Here is a 26,430-nt window from a genome sequence, read left to right as displayed (position 1 = left end):
ATTTGCACGTGGATGCCAAAATGAAGGATTTTAGAATTCATTTCTTTTTTTAAACAAAAGACAAAAGGATCCTTAGGGCCGTCGTGATGGAGTCGTCGAGGCGTGATGTTCGGAATGTTCGGATTAGAGCGGTGGCGTCTGGCAGAGCGTGTGGCTCTGCTTGAGCTTCCACTGAATGTGAATGCGTTTCTGTTTTTGCCTCGATAAAACAATAGCGGCGACGATGTTGATTGCTCGGGAGGAGGGGGTGAATGACAAAGCCACGACGCACCTTTTTCAAAGCAAATGTTTAATTTTGCCCTTTATGTCTAGACTGAAAAATTGATTGTGATTATTTACCATGTGCGCTGTTATTTCCTTACTGGAAGCCATTTTGTTCAAGAGTTCAGGTTTGGGTTCGGGTAAGGGTCGGGGATGCATAGGGAATAGGGATTGGTTTCGGGCTAGTGTTAGAGGTTAGAAAAAGGGGTCAGAGGTGAGACATAACGGTTTAGGGTAGAGGTTTATGGTTGATCCCTGACTACTAAAGTTAGGGTTAGATTAATGTTTGGGTTTGGGCAGAGCTCCAGAATGTCCCTTACTGGTAGAATTTTGTCCTAGAATGATATATATATATATATATATATATAAAATAATGTGTGGGTAAAGTTTTCCTCAGCTTACATACTTACTGTATGTGCAATCAGTAAAATTGCCCGTTTTTAAATTCTTCTTACTAAATATTTTTTGGTTGCTGACTTCTGCTCTACAACCTAGCCTAGTTTTGGGTGATATTGCGCAAATGTCAACTCCAAAAGAAGAAGAAAGCAGATAAACACCAAGGATTGGCTAACATGTGAAAAGAGGCGGGTCTTGGGGGTTTCAATTAGGGTTAGGCTTTCAAAGTAGAGTTTTAAACTAGAGTTAGGGTTTGAAGGCATTATTTGATTACTTTATTAAGTGTAATCTTTTGCGTGTTCAAATAAATCAGAATTGAGATCGTATGAAAAAGTATCCCTTGCAAGGAGTTTATTAAGAGCTCTTAAGACACAGGAAAAAAGCTTACATTCGAAAGGTGTTGTTAAGCTCCCAGTGTGTCAAATATGGAAACACACAGTTGCTTTATTCTAGTACAAAAGATTCTCCCCGCCTCTTACATTTAACAAAGAGATAGTGTTTAAAATAAGCAGGCTCAAGATACTGACATGATCATCTCAGCTCCCCACCAGCTTCGGAGAAATGATGTAGACAGGCTTTGACCTTGGACCTTCAGTTTTTACGACCAAATGACTAATGACATGAGAACTTGACAACTTTTAAAACATACACATTCTTATCTCAAGAGCTGGCAGGGAGTGAGAGGTTCCAATATATTTCACAAAATCATTATCACAGTTTTATTCATTTAACTACACATAGTTATATGGCATCTATATACCTATAAGTAAATTCAAAAACAGTAAAAATATAAATTGAAAATGTTAAATGTCAACAGGTTTCAAAATTGAGTTTTATACTAGGGGTGGGGTTTCAAATTAGGATTTTAAAGTAGGTTTAGGCTTTCAAATGAAGGTTTAGGGTTTGAAATGTGGTTTTAAACTAAGGTTAGGGTTTTAAATTAGGGCTTCAAGCTGAATTGACTTTACATGGAATTGCACCACCAGAAACGCACAACTGGCATTCAATCAAAGTGCAGCATTCAAGAACGTGGACGTGGTCTGGGCGAAGTTTCGCCGTTGTTGTGTGATTAATGATTTTTCCAAACCGAGAAAAAAAAAATCCTCTTGTTCTGTGCGTGTTTTCTGTCGGGACATATCCAGGTAACACGTGCACAAGTTGGCCAAATGGGGAAACTTGACCTTGTTTGACCTCATGGTGGAAAACTACAGCATTTGAAAATCACCTCAGATCTTCTTTCCTTCTACTTTGTGTGATTTTGTGTCAAAACAGAAAGCGAGCCCCAATGCAAACTTTTATTCACACCTGCAGGCAACGACAACCCTCACGCTCTGCATCATTCAGCGTAAACATCCTGTAGGCACTGAAATCAGGCCTTCAAAATAAAAGCATGCCAGCTGGTGCTGCAAGCTGCTCGGCATCCTCCTCAAGCCAAAAATATTTCACTACCAAATAGTCAACATCACGCATTAAACCAGTGACTAAATACTACTAGTTGAACACTTGATGAAACTTACAAACTGTGTTACCGTGGCTTCAACTTTTATTATGTAATGCAGTACAGTGTATTTGTACAAAGCTACCGAATGTAGAATATTCCATTTCCAGAGCGGTATATAGAGAGAATTTGGCCAACTCGGTTTCAGAGCTACTACGCTGTGATTGGTCAACTGTTGGTCACATGACATATGGACGCCGCGTACTCTGCTTCTGCGATTACGTAATGTATTGCAGTGGACGTTTCCAGACGTTTTTTTTTTTTAAGACTTTAGATGAATGAAGCGTTGGCAGACCAGGGTCCTGTTTTATCAAGAGTTAAAATCGATTTTAAGTTAAAATTGGTTTTAAATTCATTCACTCGCTACAGACTTATTGAAATCAATGTTAAGATCAATTTTAACTCTTGATAAAACAGGGCCCATATGTGGAAATTAGTTATTATGGATTTTTGCGTTGTAAATAAATGTTATAAATATTGTACATGCACGATTGAAAGCCATTAATAAAAAAAAATTGAAAGAGAAAATATGACATATATTCCTTATGACAAACAAATTACAGAGGAACCTGTTATAACATATTCATTGGAACCATGAAAAATTGGCTTTATTATCAAGTATCTTGCTTGTTATATCAGGAAAAAATAAAGCAAATACAAGCACAGTAATCATATCTCTTATTTGAACATATTATGTGTTATGTATGAACACACCGATACATTTCCAGCATTCACAACCTTGAAAATCAAAATCCATGTACAGTAAAAAAAATATACCATATTATGCTAGTATGTATCTTATATGCAGTGTGCGATATTCCTTATATAATCGCCTTGTCAAATACATAAAAGGTTAAAAAAATAAAACGAGGAAAATATAAAAGAAACTGTACACCTATAGTGTGTGAATGTTGATGGGCTACACGCTTGAGGGCATGCCCCCTCCTGTGGCTGAGGGTAACAACATGGCGTCTGTGTTTTCAGTTGGCCAGACTCTCTCTATATACGGCTCTGTCAAAAAATGAAACTGCTCATTGTCATGTCTGGGAAGATCTGGCTTTGGTTGAGGGCCCTGAGTGGGTTCCCGCCCTTCCGCGGGTTGACCAATCCGGGCCCTCAGCCACTTGTGTCTGGCCCCAGGAGAGGCTAGTTACCCAATTAGTGTGGGTGTATTTAGTTCCCGGGTGGTGATCAGTCCGTGTGGGATCATTGCCGCTTGTCACGGTCCCCCCCGGAGTTCTGGCTGTCATTTTGATTTTTGTACCTTTTCAGTTTCTTGTTTATTTTATGCTAACCAGTTCCTCGGGTTAGTGTTTTCTGTAAAATAAAGCGCGCCAGTCTCGCCTGCACTCCTGCTGTGGTTCTCCTGCCTCCCTGCATCTTGGGTCCTCTACTCCACACGCCGACAGACACCACGCCGTGACACTCATACCTTCTTCACATCCGCAGATGAGCTCTGGCGGGAAATTCAAACCTGAATCCAGTCTGGAAACTATTGGCCAGAAGCTTGCAGGAGAAACCACTGTGAACAGCTAGTGTTAATATGCTAATTAGAAGATGTTTCAGTCATAAATGGTCAAATAAAAAGGCTAATGGAAATTTATTATTATTATTATTATTATTATTAGTATTTTTTTTTATACCATTTTTATTTAAACTATGTACCATACATTACAATTTGCATTATTTAAAAAAAAAAATTCTATGTTTATTTTACAATGGCTTAATAATAATATAACATTGTAAAAAAATAAATAAACCAGCACCTCTTTTTTTTTTTTAATGACCATATAAGCCTATTTGTAGAGCTAAGTATGTTCTGACATTGGCATTAAAACGTTGAGAACTACTGCTCTAAAATGTCATTTGGTGACTAATCGACGAGTCTGTACTGTATAAATGGTAGATTGAGGTAAAGTAATTGATAGCCCCGGAACGACAGATAAAATAAAGCGCTAAGTGGTTTCATCATCAGCTATTTTAATAGGAACGCTACAATTTCGCTTTAAAATTGCTGTTAGATTAAAAGAAATGTGCCTTCCAAGCTGTGTTGTATATGACACCAAATTTGAGGCATTAAAAAGAAACTCACCAAGTATGTATAATGAATAGTGTTGTTCTGATACTGGTGTCTTGCTCGTGCACGACATTCACTGATATGTGACATGTTCACTGCTTGCCGAGCTAAGATATCCTATTGGCCCTTGAATGCTCTGAACCAATGGCAGGACAGCTTTTTCATGTTGAGGAAAAAAAAAACTTAGGTATCGGTATGGTATTGGCATCGGCCGATACTGCAAAGCTGGGTATTGGAATCGGTATCGAGGGCCAAAAAACGGTATCGGAACAACACTAAAAATGAAGCTTCAAAATCGTGACAAATCAAATCGATCAATCCGCTCTCAAATGCAGTCGGCTAAATGTGACGAATCCACGCCCTTCTCAACTTCAGTAACCTGGAAAAATGGAAGCTACTTTGTATAGCATCTTTCTTATGCATACACATCACTACGTCTGAGCCACAAAAATATATTTACTTAAAGTCAGCGGTTGCTGGAATCCATCCCACTGGGTTGTCGTCGGGCAACAATGAGGCACTCTAAAGAATGCAAGTGTGAGAAAACCCCAGCCCACGCACTGGGGATTAAAGTCAGACTTTTTTCTATTTTAAAAATGTTCCCCTCCTTCCTATTCCAAATTTCTCTGATTTACTTGCGAGCACTGACGGCTGAACAACGAGGTACTCTAAAGCGGCCACGCCAGCAGAATACCTGAAACAAAAAAACAGCTTTATTTCCACAACTCAGTACTACATAGTTCTCAGTCCTTGCACATTTTCAGCAATTATCTCCAAACATGTATCACAACAAATCTCAGAATTCAACAAAGGTAATCCCTCACTTTTATTTACAATCTATACAAGCTGTTGTTGCTATTATTTGTTAGCATGCTATTTGATGAGCAACGTTGTCATCGAGCGACTGGCGTTGCCACGCCCTGCAGGAAGTAAAGAAAATACATCTCCTCTCATAGCAGGCCTCCACTAATGACAAAGCCCACCACACACCGTTTGTAATTTGAGCGTCTGCTGAGACGATTGGCGTAATTACCACAATTTGTCCTGCGCACGACGGGCCGGCCCTGCAGGAGGTCAGAGAAAAGTATCTCTGCTTCATTTAAGACTGAACTTGAGCGTTTTGGCTATTTGGAGGATGGGACTAATGTTTTTTTTTTTTTTACATGACCCTGCGTGAGTTTGTTGGGATGCCGTGAGTCTCATTTATATTTTTGTGCGTCACTGCGGTTTGTCTCTGCCGAAAAATGGCTGCCGTGTAAACAGTGTTGAGTGCCGTTTTGAAATGGGCAACACGTGTGGCACATTTGTCGATCGTTCCAAGATGGTGTCTGCTAACAAGAAATATTCAAGCTCAGTCATGGGTGAAATAAGGGTGAGGGTCTGTAATGATGCCTCAATAATAACAAAATTACGATATGGCGATATTAAGATTGGCACAATGTCAGCGCCATCATATCATGATCTGTTATAAAGGCGAGTTTGTATTCCATTTGTGCAGTTCCAACACCCTCTGGTGGTTAGTTTATTAGTGCAATTAGGAATGTTTTGGCCACTTACGTTTAATGCGCCGCTGAGCCAATAGTAGCACATAACAATAAAATGACTGTTTGACTATTTGTCACTGCTGTCTGTTATTATGTACAAAAACCCAATAGTGGGCTTTTTTCTCCCCAATATATGATAACATTTTTTTATTTATTTACAATATTGTGAGTTTTTATACAGTATCGTGAACTTTTTTAATATTGCCAACCTCCCCAGAATATCGTCCTAAACATAAATATCGTATCATCAGGGTTGGGAGGGTTACTTTTAAAATGTAATCCATTACAGTTACAAGTTACCTGCTAAAAAATGTAGTTAGTAATGTAATCCAAGTACCATAATATTAAAGTAATGTAACTGGATTACTTTTGGATTACTCCAATATTGAGTATGCTCATGAAGACAAAATAAAAATAAATATCACCACAATATATATTCTATACAATGTACCCCTGCTATTTATAGGGACCCGGGCAGCTTTCAAATAGTAAAAATCCTTGTGTAATTAAAAAGCATGTAGGCTATTGATTGATTGATTGATTAAAGGCCATATGTTGTTTTCGAACTGTCACTCAAAGCAACCACACCTCACAGTTAGATAGATGGATGGATGGATGGATGGATGGATGGATGGATAGATAGATAGATAGATAGATAGATAGATAGATAGATAGATAGATAGATAGATAGATAGATAGATAGATAGATAGATAGATAGATAGATAGATAGATAGATAGATAGATAGATAGATAGATAGATAGATAGATAGATAGATAGATAGTCATCCAATGAGAATGACGATGTGTGACATCAACTGCAAAATGAACTTTATCCCAGTCACAAGTTTAGCCGTGTATGTGTTGTGTATGATGTTTAAATAGTGAATTGGTGGGAGGAAGATTTGTTTGTTTGGTGTAACTCACATTATGGTTGTAGGCTAGCGAGCTAGCTAGCAAGAAGCTACAGCGCGTAGCATGCCGCTGGACTCTCAGCTCAAACTTTCGCTCCGAGTAAGTACCGGTCGCCATTTCCTCCTCCCGTCTGTGAAGCTTTTTCAAACTGCCTGCGTGTGGAGGACACGACTCGTCAGTTCGTTCGTTCCCACCTCCCCGACATGTAGCAACGGCCCCACTCTCGCTCTCTCTCGCTCTGTCCTTCTCTCTCTCTCTCTCTCTCTGTCTCTCGCCCTCTTTCGCACTCTCTCTCATCGTAATTGTAATCCCTCGAAGTAATCCCCATTTTTAATAAATGTACCTGTAACCTGATTACATGTTTTTTTCCTGTAACTGTAATGGAATAGTTACATTTTTTTTGCAATCTGATTCCGTTACTCCCCAAGCTTGCGTATCATGAGATTCATATTGTGATCATTTTCATATCGTTACATTTGGATATAGTTACATCCATATTTGGGTTTGATCAAGAGTTGAGATGACCTTACTCGAATTCCAAGATGAGGTCTAACCCTTATGTAATCCCCGACGCTAATTAAACCCTAACCCCATATGATAACCATCATCCCATACTGTAGCGTTCCAATCAAAAAGAGTCAACGTTAGCTTCTGTTCCATTACTCATGCGTCATTCCAGGACAATCAATTAATATTTACCAAAATGTCTCTCCTGCAGAAATGGCAGATGCTATCTCTCTCTCTCTCTCTCTCTCTCTCTCTCTTTCTCCGCTTTCAAGCCTCACAGTGCTGACGAGAGGGTACGCCCTCCCCCTCATCATACCCGCCACCCCAGCACTGGGCGAATGGCAGCGTGGGATTAAAAGGCGACACGCAAGATGGGAGCGGCACTCGGCAGGCCCGCGGGGGCAACTCGCTCTGTTCACGGCATTGCTGCTTCTGTTCTGTTGCATCCGGGCGCAAACTGTTTAGTTTACATTGCGGGAAAAAAACTGAAGTTCATATGGGGATAGAGATGATCGCCTCTCGATACAATGTCAATTGCCCCCTGTTGGCTTAGGACATCATCAGCATTTTTTTATGTATTTATTTTTTATTCTTGATTTTTTTTTAAAAAGTGCTCTCAAATGTCATAAGACTTTCAACATGTTGGAATCTTTTGACGGTAGCTTCGATATCATCGTGATAACGAGTGAAGTTAGCCTAAATTAGCATGAATTTGAATAGTAAACAGTCTGTTTGCTTTCTTTGAACATATATATTTTTTCATCTTAGGGGGGAAAGTGTTTAACAAAGTTTTAAATAGCACATCCCCAGTACAAAAAACACATTTTATTCTTTGATTGTTAATTGTGATAACCAATGAAGGCTTTTATGCAGCAAGAATGAGCTGGTTGTTCAGTTTGAATTGTTTTTTTTTGTGATGCCAGAATCTAATTAAAACATTTTTTTTAAAATCAAATTTGTTCAAGAGAAACAATAGCAGACACGCTGAGATCCAGTCAGACATTTTGTTTTTGATTGCATTTCAATAGCGCGATCAATTAATTGCAGTAACGAGCGGAGGTGTTCCTCATATCAGCAGAATACAAACATTTTGTTTAATTCATCAACATGGTGCATTTTTATCAATCACAATAACAAGCAAAGGTGTTGACTATTCTGTTTCATCTTTTGATGAAAGAATATATTTATTAAATGTCCACGTATTTTATAAAATGAACAAAATCAAACGCACATTTTATCCTTTGACGGCATCCATTGAGCAGTAAATTTAAAGCGATTAGGTTTATATTAGCGCCAACGTGAATGTTGTGCTAATAAAAGAAAAGGAGGGTTGTGGTTATTTTATTTAGAAAACATCTTTTAATATCGTGTGTCAACAAACACCAACAAGAAGAAAATGTGCATCAAATATGTCGGGACGTAATTATAGCAGCTTACTCAAACTCATTGACATCATTAAATTAGCTTCAAACATTATCATCACTAAAAGATGATGTGGACAAAAGTATTGAGACAGCGCCAGGATGTGAGAAGAAAATGTGAACAGAAATATTGGGATACCTTATAGGTAAGCTGGAAAAGTATTTGGACACCCACAGACATTTTGACAAGAGTGTTTGGACACAGGAAGTGAAAAGATACGGTCAAAAGTAATGGGACACCTATAGTAAACATGTGACGAGAACGTGGATTTTGTGCAAACGGGTCACTCGCAGGACCCATAAAGAAAAATGTGGACAAAAGTAGGCTATCGGAAGATGTGTAGTTTGGACAAAAGTATTGGGACATGTAGAGGAAAATTGGACAAACGGTGAAAAGTAATGGGGCAACTTTGTAATGTGAAAATGTGAACAAAACATGGGGTTTGTGCAAAAGTATTGGGTCATTTACAGGAGCCAAAAAGCATATGTGGACAAAAGTATTGGGACACATTTCGAGGTGAAAAGAAAAATGTGGAGCTTTGACAAAAAGTTGACCTCAAGTACATTTGACAAAAGTGTTGGGACAACTGCAGTCATCCAACGAGCAAAAAGAAAATGAGCAGTTTGGACAAAAGTATTGGGACACCTACAAGAAGTAAAAAAGTGAAGAAAATGTTGACTTCATATTAGGGCTGGGCGATAGGGCCAAAAAATATCACATTTCCATTTCTTTTCAGTCATTCAGGACAATTACGATTTTTATCTAATAAACCTCAAAAACATTTATTCAAAGGTTTCATTAATCCAAAAATAATTCCTGTGCAAAATGTTCAGACAACAATAATATATACTGATTCTAAATCAATTTTAACACAAACTTAACATTCATTGTTTGTGCTTAAATGCCACAATGTAATGTCATGTCATGTCTTGTAAACCACCCATCCAGCAAAATTGGCATTTGGATGGAACTGAACATAAAAACAACAGCTTTTAATAATCCAGAAGACAAAACTCGATTTCACGATATAGAAACCATTTTTTTTTAAATAATGATTACCGGTAATCAAGCTCTACTTCATAGTTGACAAAATTGATTCACATTCTGCAAAAAGCTCTGCTCTCTTTTATTTCTTTTCATTTCCTTTGCCTGAACCGACCTTCTGCCAGCCAAGCTCTTTTAATTCTTTTCTACCTTTTTGCTTGAGGAGCAGCAGAAGCAAAGAAAAATCAAAACAGCGGAAAAGAGAAAAAAGTTCTACCGAGATGAAAAGTGGAGATGCGCCTTGAAATTGCTGAAAGTTTCCCCTCATTAAAACGCCTGCCGCCTGCTTGACAAACAGCTGCGGCGCGTGCGGTCGATCTATCAGCTTGGCTTCGCTCCATCGCAACGCGTCTTCATTACGTCCATGAGCGCCCGCCGCTACGTCGCTCTCGTCGCCGTCAAAAGGAGCTCTTCCGAAAACAAGCGCCGCCGCCGACGTCGACGACGACGAGACAGACGCCGGCGGCCTCCTTTGGAGATGCTTCAAAGCTTCAAAAGCTCTCGGGGGACTTTTAGCGAGCTGCCGCAAGCTCGCAGCAGGCGGGGAGAAACATGAAATAAAAATGACAAAGAACCATAAAGTCAGCTTTTGAGGAAATAAAGACGTTTTCACGGACGTGTTTTGGATTTGGTGTCTCACATTGGCAACCTTGATGGGATTAATAATTCAGTAGGACAGCAAGAACAAAGCGAGTCATCACCAGTGTCACGAGACCTCCGCCAAGGCAACAAAAGAGGTGGGGGTGGATGTCATATTTATGCTTTTTCATATATGAGATCAGATCAGAATATTAATCTTTTTTTTTTTGTTGTTAAGTAAAAGCACACACACCCAGAATGAAACACACATTTTGTTCTTTTTGCTATCGCTGCTATTCATCGCAATCAAATACATTTCTCTTTGTGCACCTTTATCTAAATTGTGTCTTTTCCACATGATATGACATTTAATCACAATCAAAAAAATGCTTGAAAAAAATAATAGTACACATGCTCGTTTGTTCTTCGCATTGAAATTTGTTGAGCGGTATCACAATAATCCCCCCAAAATACATTTCCAAATGTGCACTTTTTGTGTCTTCTTCACACATGACTTTCTTCAGATTTTGATTGGCTAAAATGCCCTTGTAGTTCCTTTTTGCTTTGGCATGTACCTTACAGCCTGCAATACCAGCGATGTACTTGAGGACATGCTGGAATCATCCCGATTATGTAATGTTTCCTCAACGCTCCGCTTGAAAAATTGAAGAATCATTTCAAAATCGTCCCAAAATTCATACAAAGACACAAAGTCACCGTTGACACTGTTGAATATGTACACGTGTGTACAACTATTTACACAGCATGTCCGATCGTGGTGTCAAGTTCTGCCGTATGCACTCCTTCCCCGCCTTTTTAAATGAAGTATTCCTTTGGGTTTTGCCCTGAGGCATTCTGGGAGTCCGTCTGGTGCTCAAAGGGTAAATCCTGGCTTTCCTCCCGATGGCTGTTTTTCACTTCCTGGTTCCGGTACGTCTCCTTTCGCCGGTACAGGAACTTGGCGGCCACGGCGAGGCCGGCCACCGCCACGAAGATGATCACCGCAATCATGCCTGTCAGGAAAAGTCACAATAAGCTGAATTACTCGGCGGAATCACCAGAAAACAGTCTCTAAATCCGTTCATGTTTATATTTCATGTAAAAGTATTTTTGCATCAGCCTACGGGTCAGTTGACCAAGCCCCATGAATTCTGCCTAGCAACAGGAAGGGGAAGGGAGAAGGGGTGCAACAAAGATTAAAGTATTCAAGAAGAAATGATAAAATAATGTGAGAAAACTATGATAAAAGGTTGACAATGTGCATTATATAAGAACAAAGTATTCATTTGTGGAATTAAGTCATGCCATAACTTGATGAGATATCGCTGGGCAAGAACAAAATAATTGTTAGGATTAGATTTGGGGCAGAGTAGGCAATGCCCCACCGGCTCCATCAGATGGCAGTGGTTTACTTTATTCCTGACACAGAATGTATGTTATAATTTATTTAAAATAAATAAATAAATAACAACAGATTTTTCAAAAAGCTATGACTCCATTTGGGGCAGATGAGACAGTGCCCCACCAAATCCAGCCGGTTTAATTTTTAATTTTCATTTTTTTAAATACACCATACGATATATATTTTATTATTAAAACACAGCAATGAGTGAAAATTGCAACTATTTGAATTTTGATCGAGCTTCATATATTCAGCCTAGCAAAACCTGGCTATGCTACAAGAAAAAGTATGAAAAGTTGTAGCGTACAAAATATGCTTATTAAAAAATAATACAAATTTTATATTTCATACAGAGCAGTGATTGAATTCTGAAATGCCAGTATTATATAGGCTATGGGGCAATTATGATCAAGCCCCATTAATTCTGCATAGCTACAAGTGGCCACTCTATGAAATAGTATTTAGGAACACTATGAGAAAAAACATTTGATTAAAAAAAAGAAGAAGTTGTTGGCGACATTTGGGGCAGATGAGGGAGTGCCCCACCAGATGAGAATTTTTTCCCTAATTGCTTTTGTAATTCAGTATAAGCAGCGATGAAAATGTTCGGTACCTCCAATGAGCGCCGAGTCTGTCCGCATGGCATTGACTAAAGGCTGGCCAGAACCTGACGGGTCTACAGCAGAGGAAGACAGGAAGGAGAGGAAGAAAAAGAAAACAAGAAGGACAAGAGGAAAAGTTAGGGCAAAGCAGAGTGTGAGATAATGCAGATGTCTGATGAGGCACAAAGCCACCAGGCGGAAAATAAACAGATTAATTAGACAGATCCTAGCGACGCAGGTGGAACACTCAGCACAGCGGAAATACTTCAGTGATATCTTATCATCTGTCCAACCGTCCATCCATTCAACCCTCCTTTTCTCCTCTTTTGTATCTATTGAAAGTCAACCAAAATCTGTCAGACGCATGTCATGGACTGACAATGCAAAATAATAAAACCATCAAAAGAAAAATCATAAACATTTAATTAGCAAATATTTAAATGACACTTTACCGTTTTATCATATATAAATAGAATGTAAAGAATTCTAGTTTGTGCATCATGATAACTCAAAGGGGATTGCTCTGCGTTCCTTGGCCACCAGGGGGCAATATAATACATACGGACATCCTACATTTAGATTTGATGGTCAACTGTTGAGGACCATTGGCCGTTGCAACTAAGCTCAAACTTTTATGTCCGGCCACTGGTAAAATGTGCTCTGATCTAAACATCTTGATGGAAAAATAATTCATCAAAAATGATGTTAGCATTAGCATTATTAGCTGTTAGCTGTAAAGTTTGTCACCTGACAGGTGCCGTGTGTTGTGCACGGCAAAGGGATTGGAGGCGGCCGGCGAACCGCAGTTGGAGCGGACCAGCGGCCTGCTGACGTCCACGGTTCCGCCATGCGGCCGGAGCAGCGCCTCCTTGAGGGGGCTGATGGAATTAAAGCGAACCACGGACAGACAGCCACTGAAGCCCAGCGAAGACAAGCGGACCAGATCCGGATCCACCTCTTTGGTCTCTGTGGGGAATGAGGACAACATCCCTTTGAGATTTGACAACTAATTTGGTGTAATGATACAACAAATATTTAATTTCCTTATTTTTGACTTTTTCCTAAATTCTCCCAACTTTTTTTTCCGTGTTTTCGTCACTTTTTTTCTTGTATTTTGTGAGTTTTTCGCATGTTATTGTGACTTCACCCCTGTATTATTAAAACCCTTCCCCCGTATTTGTACAATATTTTCCAGAATTCTTGTGCCTTATTTCTCATGTATTCTGACTTTTTCTGTTTCTATTGCCACTTTTTTCTCTTTTTTGACTTTTTCTTGAACTTTGTTTTCATATCATACGACTTTTATGTTATGTAATTTGTAACAATTTTTTTTGCATTCTTATGACTTCCATTCCTACAGTTTTTTCTCATTTTTTTCATGAGTTGGTTCTCCTATTGTTTTTACTCAGTGATTTTTTTCTCATAGTCTTGCCAATTTTCTTCTTATATTTGTATGACTTTTTTTTTTTACATATTCTTACAAATTTTTTTCTTGTATTGTCATTTTGTGTATTTTTCTTTTTCACTTCAATTGTTGTTATTGCTATTCTTGTCACTGTTCGTGTATTCAGATTTTTTTTCATATTTCCCTTTTTTTCTCATATTATGGCAACGATTTATTTAATATTTTCTTGAAAATACAGTTTCTCGTATTCATATGATTTCCCCCCTCCTATTCATATAACTTTTTTTATGCTCTCATGATATTTTTCTACTCGTTTAAAATCTTTTCAGACAAAAAAAATGTGAATAGGCACGAACTAGTGCATTTTTCAGCCATTTGTTTTACTCTTTTTCGACAGAATATTTCACGAGAGGTGTTTCACAAATCAGCAGGGTTCATCATCATGACTGTGCGTGACTGACACATGTGGCCTAAAAGCTCCTTTAGGCCCAAACCTTCCATCATGTCGTCACCGCCCACCGTGTTTGCGCCTCCATTTGTGGCGCTGATGGATGACGGGGTTGGCGGCAAGCGACAGAAAATCCACTTTCTCATGGCTTTACCTCCATGATGATTTGACAACAGCACTGGTGGGAAGCACGCCGACGCCCTCTAACTTGTAAGTGTGAGCATTTGACCTTAACAGGCCACTTATTTGACTGACAGACTTTTTTCCCCCCCAGCTTCCTGTTAAATTGGTGCATCTGAGGCATAACAGTAGAGCAAAGCGTTATCGTCCTGTACCTTAAAGACAGAATTGACCAAAGTGGGGCATAACCATATCTGAAGTGCGCATGAAGTTATTGCCTGCATCAGTGTAACAATTTTTCTTCCAACTATTTTCTTCCGCTCACCTTGTACTTTGCCTAGCAACAGTGACCTGATGCCATTGAATTCGCCGTCAGACGTCAAGTTGAAGTCTTCTCTGGTAGTTTGGTCAATCTGGATAAGAGAAACACAATGTGGCCTGATGTTAATTGCGAGGAAAGTGTTGATTAACAGTTGGCGACATAAGGACCCTTCGCCGTGGCCTTAGAAAAAGTTGGTAATAGCTTGCTCTCAGCAGTTGACCATGGGAGTAGGGGAACGCGCCTCGGCATGATTACAAAATCACATGAAAAGCATTCAATCAAGTGCGCAAAGTTCTCCACTGGAGGCGATTTTAATGAGGGCCGAGGAAAGAAAGTTAATTTCTCCCATCAAAATCTTTAAACGTTTTAGCCATGTGACAGCAAAGATTCCAAGAAACTTTTTCCTGACGTTTGACTTGCGTCAAGTATCACTTGATAACTTAAGGGATTTTGTTAACATACAATTTCTGCCAGTAGGGGGCCATTTACATTTGGTTGAGTTCTGGCCATGTGGATTTGACTTCCTCTCTTATGACTAGTCATCAAACTTAGCTGTCATTCTTCACCAGTATGCTTAGTCAAATTCACAATTTAACGTTGGCCATCTGTCTGTCATCTGTCATACGTGGCTCAAATTTGGCAGCAATCGGATACAATCATTAGGAGTTTGCCTTTGAAGGATCCCCGGAACAGGGAACCTATCATGGCCACTCCAAACCTAAATGGCAGGCTCTGTTTTTTTTTTCTCCAGGCATGGCTTTTGGTGGAAAATCCAGGTCCAGAAAGTAAAAATCCTGCCACAGTTTGGCTTTAGCCCCAGGTGCTAGCTAGGTAGCTCCCATGGTGCTCATTTACCTGCTAGGGCGTTAGCTAGCTAGCAGGGAGTAAAGCCAAACTGTGGCAGGGTTTTTACTTTCTGGACCTGGATTTGCCACCTCTGCTTTTGAGACTCTTTTTTTGCGTCTCCTCGTGCGAGGTGATTCTTGCATCCAGAGCTGAATTTTCCTGTCTAAAGGAGGAGTTTGCTTTTGAGAGACCCCCAGCAAAGTAAAAAATGACCTTAAGAGGGCTGTTCAAACCTCAATATATGACTTCTTCTCTTTTTTCGGGAATGGCTTCTTAAGACTTTTTTTGTGAGTCTCCTTGAGACAGACATGCCTACCAAATTTCATGTTGTGTGTTGAGGGCTGAATTTTCTGCGAGAATTTTCATTTTGAAAAACTGTAGCTTATCTTAAGTGATCCCTAAAATGGCCGCTTGAAGTCAAAATTGCTGCCTTCCTATGACTTTCCTGTCATGGCTACTTGACGTTAATGTGGGTCTACTCATGACAAATATGCCTACCAAATATCATGTTAGTAAATTAAACTAAATTAAACTAGCTTCAGGGTCTGAATTTTCCAAAATCCATGAGCTATTTCATGTACTGTAACATCAGCATTTGATTTCCAGTTTTTTTTTTTTTCAGGAGAGCTCAAATAATAAATGCTTTTTTTTTTTAAAATATATATACATATACAGTATATATACATATACACACATATATATATATATATATATATATATATATATATATATATATTTTTTTTTGTATGTGGGTGAGTATGTGTATGTGCGTGTGTGTGTGCGTGCGTGCGTGCGTGCGAGCGTGTGTGTATTCATCAGTTCACCTAAAGCCCATTAAAAAAAATCCCATACTAATAATATAATATAATAATAAATTGCCAAATACAGAAACATCAATGTAAGTTATCACGATGTAGTGGCTCTTGCTAACAGACAGAATTAAGTAACCAAAATTAGGTTAAAAAATTCTATATACGTAGACCATGTTTCTATAAATTTTGATATTTGGTTTTTATTTGAGGCAGATATTTTTTCCATTAAAATGTGATTTATGAGGAGGTTAGACCATTGGTCGATATTCAGAGTTTGTTTATTTTTCCAGTTAACAAGAATTGTTTTTTTTGCGATAGTAAGGGCTACAAGTGTAGATTGAAATTGTTTATGTGGTAAGTCAATTGTTGTTAGGTCACCTAGCAAACACAAGTTTGGAGATAAAGGTATCCTACAGTCCAAGATAGCGGAAAGTTTTTCTAAGACTTTAGTCCATAAATACATGACCGGAGTACATAACCATAAAGCCTGAACATAAGTGTCTGTAGTGTTTTGTAAGCATTGGAGACAAATGTCGGAGTCTGAGAGTCCCATTTTCTTCATCATATATTGAGTAATGTATGTTCTGTGAATAATTTTATATTGGATAAGTTGTAAATTTGTGTGTTTTGTCATTTTAAATGCGTTTTCACAAACTTGAATCCAAAAGTCAGGTTCCGGTGCTATAGACAAGTCTGTCTCCCATTTTGAGATGGGTAAAGACATTTTATCAGTATATGAAAGTAACTTGTATATTTTTGAAAGTTTTTTTGTTGTTGTCGTAGAAAGCTTGTTAATATCTTTAGCTAAAACAGGCGGTTGGAGCGTACCCCGAAGTGTTGGAATTTTTTTCTTTATCATATTTTTAACTTGTAGATAATGTAAAAAATTTCCGTTTTTTATATTGTATTTTTGGAGCAAGGATGTATATGATATAAACATATTATCTGAGAAGAGATGGTGAAGATGTGTAATTCCTTTCTGCTCCCACACAGCTAAATGAAACGGTTGGTTGTTAAGTTGAAAGTCGGGGTTATGCCATAGGGGAGAAAGTCCACAGGGCTCCACTTGGGCTTTTGTCAATTCTAGTGCCTTCCACCAGGCAGTCAGGGTGGCGGAAATCATTGGGTTTTTAAAACAATTATGATGCTTAATCGATGTTGTAATAAAGAGTAGATCTCGAAGTCTGAGGTTATTACAATCCTTCTGTTCTGTTCTTTGATTTCCAGTTATCAGAAACTAATATAGACATCAGGCAGCTCCACAACTCTGTTTCGTATTCTTCTTTAACATGATCGTGTTTGTCAAGTCAAAAAACGAACATCTCCAGCTCTTCTTTTCCGAATCCCAGGCTAAACCTTTTGCCAAGTGAACCGTGTCTGCACTCTGCAGTAAATCTCGTCAGACAGACGGTGAACCTTTAACTCCAGGTGACCCTGGGCAGCCCGGAACAGACTCCCCCTGCTCGGAAGCCCGACGTCGTTTGTCGGGCTAAAGCCTTAAATCCTGTCAGAAATCTTTTAAGTTCTTTCTTCAAACAGATGAGCCAGCCAGCCGGCTAGTCAGTTGGTCGGCCCCTGGAGCTTCTTTCATGTTAAGCAAGCCATTCAAGTGATTCCTAGAAAAAAGATGCACTGAACGGAAGAAATGAAGAAGATAAATGGCAAGCTTTAGCCAATCTTTTGTTTCCAGAACTTTATTCATATCATCAAGTCTTGTGATTGTTTTAAAATTTGCATAAGCACTCGGAACAATTGTGTTAGGAACAATGCTAATGCTAACGCCACACTCCAGGGCTGGTACAACGACATACACATCGCTATATAGCGATACAAGGTTGTCGTATAAGCATTGTCTTATCATTTTAAAGATTGAACAATGATTTACAGTTTTAGCGACAAGGCTAATGCTAACGCAACAGGAGAAGCGGCAGGCTGGCCCACTAGAACGTTCATATCAGGAGTCCTGTGATATTTGTTAAATAAATTTTGACCTATTTTTTTCCTCTCACTAAAGTACAGTAATTGATTAGATAATAAAATCAATAATACAATAAACATTTTATTTTACTCTTTCATTATTAAAATAAAATATTTAAAATATTTTACATTAGATTTTTTACAAATCCAATTGTAATCCAAAAAACGGCCCATCTCTATGTTTTAACGTTAGCGATGATGCTACTGCTAACACAACAAGAGAGATCTCCAAACTGGTCCACTAATGGCAACGACAGAGACACTTTTGACCTGATAACAGTTGATAACAATCTAGCGTGGCATCCGCCCAATAGTGGCAGATGTTTCTTATTTATTGCTGCTTTTAATACATATGATTGATGTCGCAGGAGACGTGATTGGAAAGACGTTAATGTAGCGAGAGAAGGTCACCTTGGGTTTCATCTTCTGACAATTAGACGGCGAGATGACTTTATACATCATCGAGTGCCAAGAAAATGATGAATATTTCATCAGAGGCGCTTCATATGTTCCTGATGCAACTTTGTCATCTCGATGAGGGCCGGTCGTCGTAACTCTACAAAAATGGTAACGACCAAGTGAATTATGATGAAACGAGACTTGGATGTTGAGTTTGCCAACTTGGCAACAAAGTAAAGCTTTGTTTGCGTCTTCAAAGGATGTTAATGTGTATTTTTTTTTTAATTTATTTATGCATTTGCTTTGATGTGAGAACAAAATGGCTGGATTCCTGTTCAGTTCTTCAAACTTACGTAACTTAAGTTACGAAAGACATACGCCCCCAATTTCATGTTAGTGTGATTTAAATGGTTGCTTCAGACCAAAATGGCCGACTTGCTGTTAATTTTAGGCATTGGTTTTTTAGACTTACTTGTGTCCTTTCAGAACAGAACAAGTGTTTGAGACTAATCTTTTTTTCTTTTTTTAACTTTCTAGGTGGCATGACAGAGTGCTGCTTCACACCAAAATGGCTGACTAACAATTCAGCTTCAGGCAAAGGTTCTTGAGACATTCTTGTTCTTTCCTTTGTGATAGACATTCCTTCCCACCAAGTTTTATGTCAATTAGATAAACTGGCGTCATGGGCTAATTATTTTTAAACTAACTCATTCACTCCCAGCCATTTTCACTGAAGCAACCCCCTTTGCTCCCGGCTGTTTTACTGGATTTTGATTAATTTTGCAAGGTCCAAAGAATATTCTGTTCTATTGCTAGAAAACATGGACCATGGATTGGAGTCTCCTCTTTCATCAGGAAAAAAAAGTATATTTGCAGCAATTATTCACAAACCTGTTAAAAACACTGGGAAAAAGAGCTTGTTGCAACATGGCCCTTGTTGATCTCTTATACTCTACTGCCGCCTGCTGGCCATTTTTTTGTAATAACTACCATTGCTTTAAGCGACCTCTTCATGTCAGAAGCTGTATCAAAGCCTTCTGTATGTGCTAGCATTAAAAACATTAAAAAAAAACAACAACATATAACTACATCTAAATATAAAGTATTAAAGTAAAGTATTAAAAAACGTATTAATGAGTTCATAATATTTGTATGTTCAATTTTGTTTGTTTCGCGTTACCTGCAGAGACACGGCGTCCATCACTCTGCTGACGAGCACAGTATGCAGACGACCGTCGGCTAAACCCTTGAGTTGGCTCCTCAACACTTCGGCTTCCTTGCTGCCGTGGAGCTTGTAGCGCACTTCCAGCTTATCTGAACACACACACACACACACACAATTTCAACCGTTTCTTATTTCTTATCTTGCCCAAGCATCCCTTATTATTATTACAAAGTTGCATCGTTCATCCGAGTGCTGAATCTCAACGAGGAGCTTTGCGTATTAAAGAGGATTAGAGCTCATTGCCTATCAATAACAGTAATTAATTTTGTTAATATTACACCGGCATTAAGAGGAGACTTTCGGAGGTCTTTGAGGCAGCGCAGGGATAAAACACATTGTCCTTCACATGGACTATTTAGAGCCGCTTTCAAATACGCTAATTAATCCCGTAAAGAAGAGCGCTGGGCTGGGAGGTTATTTTTATAACAGCAAATGGATGAAACAATACACCGCCCAAAAAACCTTGCCAAGATTTTAATAGCCTATTTAGCATACAACGTTAGCATTTAGTGCTATTTTAGTAGCACTTGATTGGACTCCGCTCTAAAAAAGACAGACGGAAATAGCACCCAGTTGAGTGAAGACCTCCGCCAAGGTTGAAATGTGAGCAATTTGTTTGGGGTCATCAAACTTGCTCTGACAAAAATGAAAATTCTGTCAAACATAGGTGTCTGGTACAAGCAGTAGAGATCTGACAAATGGACAAGTTGATTTTTGAAGGATCCCCTTTAAAAATCCAAATCTATAGTAGTTGCTTCAAAACAAAATTGCAGACCTGCTGTATGTTTTCAGGCAAGGATTCTTGAGGCTTTTCTGCGGGCCTATTCATGATACATACTGGAAGTAGTTGAGCGAAACTGGCTTCAGGCGCTGATTTCCTTATTTTGGGGATCCCCTAAAATAAAACCGATCCTGTCCACCAATCTCATCTCCTTCCGCAGAGGTCTGAAGATGTCAGCCACTGTCCTCTTCTGCTGTGAGATGACTAACAGGCTTTCCATTTTTATCTGAGAGAACTGCTTTAGGTGCAGTTAAAACAACTTGTGTGCTCTGTTTCGCAGGAATGGCTCAATGTTTTACAATAGAACAAGATAAGAACATTAAAGGTGTTGGTTAATGGTAAAAATCAGGATTGCAAAATTGGGATCAAAGGTCAGGCTTTTTAACTTATTCGTTTCACTGAAGCAACCCCCTTCGCTCCCAGCTGTTTTACTGCATTTTGACTGATTTTACAAGGCTCACAGAATATTGCTATAAAAACATGGAGCCTACCAAAAGAAAGATTAGAGTCTCTTCTTTCATCAGGAAAAAAAGTATATTTCTGTCTGTTTCTGTTTTCCAGCAATTATCATTAGAATATAGCTAAGTTTCATCATTAAATAGAACGTATTTATATGTTTTCGGGAGCAAATGAGATCAGTGACTGGCCAGAAAATTGTGATCTGTGCACACCTATAAATGAATCATAATTTCATTAATCTTTCTAGTTCAGTATATATGGTTCAAATTCTTTAGCAATTGGACAAAATCTCTAAAAATGTTCTGCTTCAAACAAACATTGCAGACTTCCCGTTCATTTTTCAGGATTACCCTTACAAACAAGTAGTATACTTTAAGTACACGATATACATTTATTTTTCGAGTATACTTATTCTTGTACTAAAATAAACTTTAAGTAAACTCCTTGGGACTTAATTGGCCCATTTTAGTACACTTAAAAATATACTTAAGTATATATAAAGTACATTAATAAATATACTTTATAGTATTTTTAAGTACACTATTAGGTATACTTAACTCCACAGTTCTGTTTACAGCACAAAGCCCAGTGGTGAATTGACGGGATCAAACCGGCGAACTCTGGTACCAAAGGTAGCAACCTTAAACTTTAGTTTAGGCTATCCAGCCATATGGCTTTATAAATAAAATTAACCGATAATTTCGGTCTGTTACTTGGACAGCGAGTGCCTTCTAAGTATATACGACTTTTAGTCTATGTTTCAGTATATTTCCAAGTATACTTAACATTTACTTGATGGAGTGTACTTCCAATAAGTACAAGAAAAGTAAACTGGAAGTAGACTTTCCTAATTTTGACTATACTTCAAGTATACTTAAATATACTTCTTTTTGGTAAGGGTTGTCTTCTTCCGACTTTTTGGGGGTCTACTCAAAATAGATTAGTCTTCAAAATGTCATGTTACCAAGTGAAACTGGCTTTGAGGGCTGCATTTAAAAAAATTCAACATCAGGTCTTTACTACAACCATTCTTTGTCACCATACTCTGCCCAGTGCTCACAGACAATGACGAAAACTAAAATGTTTATTTTAACAGTTCAGCAACACTCATCTGTCTAGTAAACGAGCTTTCAAATTTACTACCAGTTAGAACGTTAATCTGTTTGCACACCACACATCAATAATGGACACCTCGCGTTGTCCTGTTAGCTTCTGTTGCTAATGGCGCTACTGTGCTGCAGTATCTCAGAATACAAAAGAAGAGACGTTTAGCGTCAACCTTGATGTGGCCATAAACACAAACAGCCGACAAAGTTACGTAAGAGTTTTATTGTGACCTTCCGTTGAAAAGCGCCAGTCATGTCTCACTAATGACACCAGTGGACTTTCCCTCCTCCCAGCCCAGGCTAAAAAGCTAATAACGGGTGCAGCTGGAGCGATTAAAAAGGCAACAGAGGCTGACAGGATGACTACGGCCGCAGGAGGAAGCAACTGACAGAGCTTGATAGGATTGCTTAAGTGAAAGAAGAGTAAAGGAAGACGCGGGAAAGGGGGGGCGAGGGGGTCAACATCAGGTGAAGACGATGCGCTTGGTCAACAAGATAAGACGGAATGCAGTAAAGATGAGCGTCTGAGAAGAAAATGAAAGGTGAGGATTGGACGTTTATTTTGTATTTTTTGGGGGAAATCATCAAACTTTGATGCCATGCTCCAACCACATTACAGAGTAAAGGCAAAAAAGCTTTGCAATTTAGCATCACCCATGTGTCTAGCTAACATCCTCGTCATTAGCCTGTTTAAATACAAGCCTTGGAATGTGCCCAAAATGGCTGTTACAAACAATATTGGCTGACTTCCCATTCCATTTTTAGCATGGGGTCCTTGAGACTTTTTTGCTTCCAGTTATGATAGACATATGCACCCAATTATGTGCTGATAGGAGAAACAGGTGTCAGGGGCTGTTTTTTCCCTAGCTTTCCAGGTGGTGCAGCTGAGTGTGAAATGGCTGCTTTAAACCAAAATGGACGTCATCTTCACTTTCATGCATGGGTTCTTAAGATTTTTTTCATGCAGTCAAGATACATTCTACCAAGTTTTGTGTTGATCTGTGAAACTGGTTTAAGCCCCCCCCCCCCCCCCCCCCAAACTTTACACGGGTGCTACAGAATGCAAACATGGCTCGTTTGAAGAAAAAAAAGAAGGCCAAATTCCTGTTCAATTTCAGGCATAGGTGCTTGAACCTTGAACATTTTTCATGTCCACCAAATTTTGTGATGATCAGTCAAACTGCTGATTTTTTTAAATTACCTTCTAGGGTACAGATGGCTAATTTAACTCATTCACTCCCAGACATTTTTACTGAAGCAATCCCCTTCACTCCCGGCTGTTTTACTGGATTTTGACTGATTTCGCAAGGCCCACAGACTATTGTGTTCTATTGCTATAAAAAAAAAAAATGGAACCTACCAAAACAAAGATTAGAGTCTCTTCATTCATCAGGAAAAAAGTATATTTCTATCTGTTTCCGTTTTGCATCAACTAGCATTAGAATATAGCTAAGCTTCATCATTATTCACCAATCTATTTAGAACTGTGAGTAAATTAGCTTTTTTTCAACATGACCCTGGTTCATCTCTTTTACTCTGCTGCCACCTTCTGGCCGTTTGTGTAGTAACTTCAATTTCTTCAACCATTCTTTGCAGTTGAGAGGCTGCATCAAAGCCTTCTGTATGCTCTAGCACTAAAAAAAACAAAAACATTTAATAAACATATAAATACGTCTTTGGGACACATTCAACATTTTAAATAGAATATATTTATATGTTTTTGGGAGCAAATGATTAAATGATGGGGGGGGGGGCATAATTCTTCATCAGCGCTAATGGGGGGCCATATAGGACCTCACGCTTCCTAAACAGATGTATGACAAAAAATTTGAACAGGATATAATACATGCCGGCCCACAATAACGAAAACCCCATATAATTGATGCTCATTGAAATGCAATAGGAAAATTGGGGATTTGTATTTCTTTGGACGTCCACCCCAAAATTTTTCAAAATCCACTGATATGTGCCAATATGCAATTTCACATTAAAAATAGGGGCTGGCTCCAAAACAAAAAAAACCTTCTAAAACATTTTCATCAGGGTAAAACATTTTTTTCCCTCACCATGCTTGTTGATGAGCAGCGCCAGGTACTCGCGCTGGTACGATGACACGTAGAGCAGCAGTGCAGGACTTTGGCTGGTTCGGAAGCTCAGCGACACATTCTCCGCTCTCAGGCTGACATCGGACAAGATGGAGGATGGCGACGGTAGCTTTGCGCTGACGTTCTCGCTGCTCCGCTCAGAGGCGTCCATGTGGAAAGCGTAGCGGACAGATGTTGTCGGCTTGAAGGCAGCTGACATCTCTGGAGAGAGGACGCAGATTTAGTGTTGCCCATCTGTGTAGTATTGAAGATTCAAATTTGTAATGGCCTACATTAGCTTAAAATGGCCGCTTCAAAACAAAATGGCTGATGACCTGAACATTTGATCATGTGCGTTTTGATTCTTTTTTTGTGGGTCTACTTATGATGGACATTCCCACCACATTTCAGCTTGCCAAATTAAAGTGGATTCAGTGGTAGAATTTAAAAAAATGTCCCGATCTGACATAGTACAACCAACTAGGACTGGACGCTCACCCGTATGACAGAAGACTCCGTCATAAGCCGACTGGTTGCAGTTGCAGCGGAAGCCGTTGCTCCTCTCCATGCAGCGGCCGTGGTTGCGGCATAGCGCTCCGTAGCTGCCGCAATGACCCGGACAGCCGGGCTGGACGCCGGGCGTGATGCGCGCCCTTTCCTCCAGGTCCAGGGTGGCGCCGTTGAGCTGCAGGGAGCGGATGCAACCACGGAAACCCTTCTGGCGGGATGCTGTCCCACCTGCACGTGCATATGATCATTATTATTCGATCATTTTGACAAATGCTTATGATTTCTCTCTTTTGAGGATGTGTTTAGGATTTATGCTTTTATTTCATCCTAATTTATTGTCCTTTTTTAACCTTCGCAATTTTGGGGGTAATTACGTTAGCCTTGTTTTAACGTCTACAACTTTTGGGAGATTTACTGTATTGTATAAATATATATTTTTTAATGTAACCAGGTTTGGGGGATTTATGGTAGTTTTAATTTAACATGCACCAATTTTAGAGTTCTTACTATAATCTTATTTCAACCTGCGGAACTTTTTATGGATTTAATTAAGTCTTACTTTAAACTGCATCCCCCCGCCCCATAAGTTGTTATTCTAACCTGCAACTTTTCTTTAGTTTTACTCCAACCTACACAACTGTTGGGAGATTTGCTGTAGACTTATTTCAACCTGTGCAAGTTTTGGAATATTTACAGAAGTCTTATTTGAACCATTTACTTTTAACTGGTGCAATTTGAGGAAAAGTTATTTCATTTCATTCTAACCTGCGTAACATTAGGGGAATTTAAGGTAGGAAATGCATCAATCCTATTGCACCAAACTGTTCCCACTCTCATATAATCTTTGGGATCAAGGTTGGCGGTGAATAACGATGCTTCATATCCTCTCCGGAAAACAAATCTACCGGAGTGCTCAAGTAAACACGTTTAGCACATTACTGGCTAAAATCAATATATTTCCTGCCGCTTCCTGATGCAATCTGCTCACTTGTTTGCTGGCTTGTTGACGGACATGAAGTGACGTCCGTGCTGAGATTTGCACAACAATAAAACCTCACCGATGGATTTAGCTCTCTGAAGATGGACAAACAGCGTCGGCGTTGAAGTGGCGATAAACAGACCGACCGGTGGCTGTATTGATGAAGTTTTGTCGTAGCTCGTTAATGGCTAATTACATGACGGACTTGATTAATGACCTCTACCCCCTGTGGTTCAGGTGGTTCAATTAACGATTATTTTAAGAGCCTCGCAAGAATAAATCACATTGGGAAGTTTATTAGCGAGTCGTGCTGACTGGAGCATTTTTCTTATTTGTTCTGTGGTTAGGGAGATAATGAAGCTAAGCTAACCAACACAGGGGCTAAAATAGGAGTTCAGTTCTGTATAGCACAGTACACATATTCAGGTATTTGCATTGCAAAGGGTATATTCATATTTTACAGTCCCACAAAGACATGGTCAGGAGCTAATAAAGCTAAGATAATAAACGTACACATTAAACATTAACGACTTACTACCACTGAGGGGTTTGGTTTGGGATGGGACATACATTCATGGTAAAGGATTTCACAACTACTTTTCAATTACACACAAGTGAGAGTTCGATCGAGCCTACATTTGTTAGCCAGTACTGTAGTTAAGGAAGCTAAGCTAACGAGAAAGTCCTGTTCCACTCTTTTGGGGTATTTTCT

General features: G+C 39.1%; 1 protein-coding gene and 1 long non-coding RNA gene across 2 annotated transcripts in view; one reads left to right on the top strand and one right to left on the bottom strand.

Annotated features, from left to right (window-relative positions):
• Positions 1 to 8,532: 8,532 nt before the first annotated feature.
• Positions 8,533 to 26,430, bottom strand: part of LOC144043497 (contactin-associated protein-like 4) — a 92,288-nt gene continuing 74,390 nt past the window's right edge. Inside the window, exons 18-24 of the mRNA XM_077557198.1 lie at positions 24,728 to 24,967; positions 24,212 to 24,451; positions 19,755 to 19,888; positions 14,544 to 14,631; positions 12,993 to 13,211; positions 12,257 to 12,319; positions 8,533 to 11,254 (exon numbers count right to left, since the gene is read on the bottom strand). Of these exons, the coding sequence (XP_077413324.1) occupies positions 11,058 to 11,254; positions 12,257 to 12,319; positions 12,993 to 13,211; positions 14,544 to 14,631; positions 19,755 to 19,888; positions 24,212 to 24,451; positions 24,728 to 24,967 (1,181 nt within the window). The 3' untranslated portion in view covers positions 8,533 to 11,057. The remainder of the gene's footprint in view (positions 11,255 to 12,256; positions 12,320 to 12,992; positions 13,212 to 14,543; positions 14,632 to 19,754; positions 19,889 to 24,211; positions 24,452 to 24,727; positions 24,968 to 26,430) is intronic.
• LOC144043498 (uncharacterized) lies at positions 9,919 to 13,901 on the top strand. The gene is made up of 2 exons (XR_013291115.1): positions 9,919 to 10,399; positions 13,000 to 13,901. It is a non-coding gene; the product is annotated as an uncharacterized LOC144043498 (long non-coding RNA).

Source organism: Vanacampus margaritifer, chromosome 2 (assembly GCF_051991255.1).
Source record: "Vanacampus margaritifer isolate UIUO_Vmar chromosome 2, RoL_Vmar_1.0, whole genome shotgun sequence".
Taxonomy (NCBI): domain Eukaryota; kingdom Metazoa; phylum Chordata; class Actinopteri; order Syngnathiformes; family Syngnathidae; genus Vanacampus; species Vanacampus margaritifer.
This window is presented reverse-complemented; position numbering and strand designations above follow the sequence as displayed.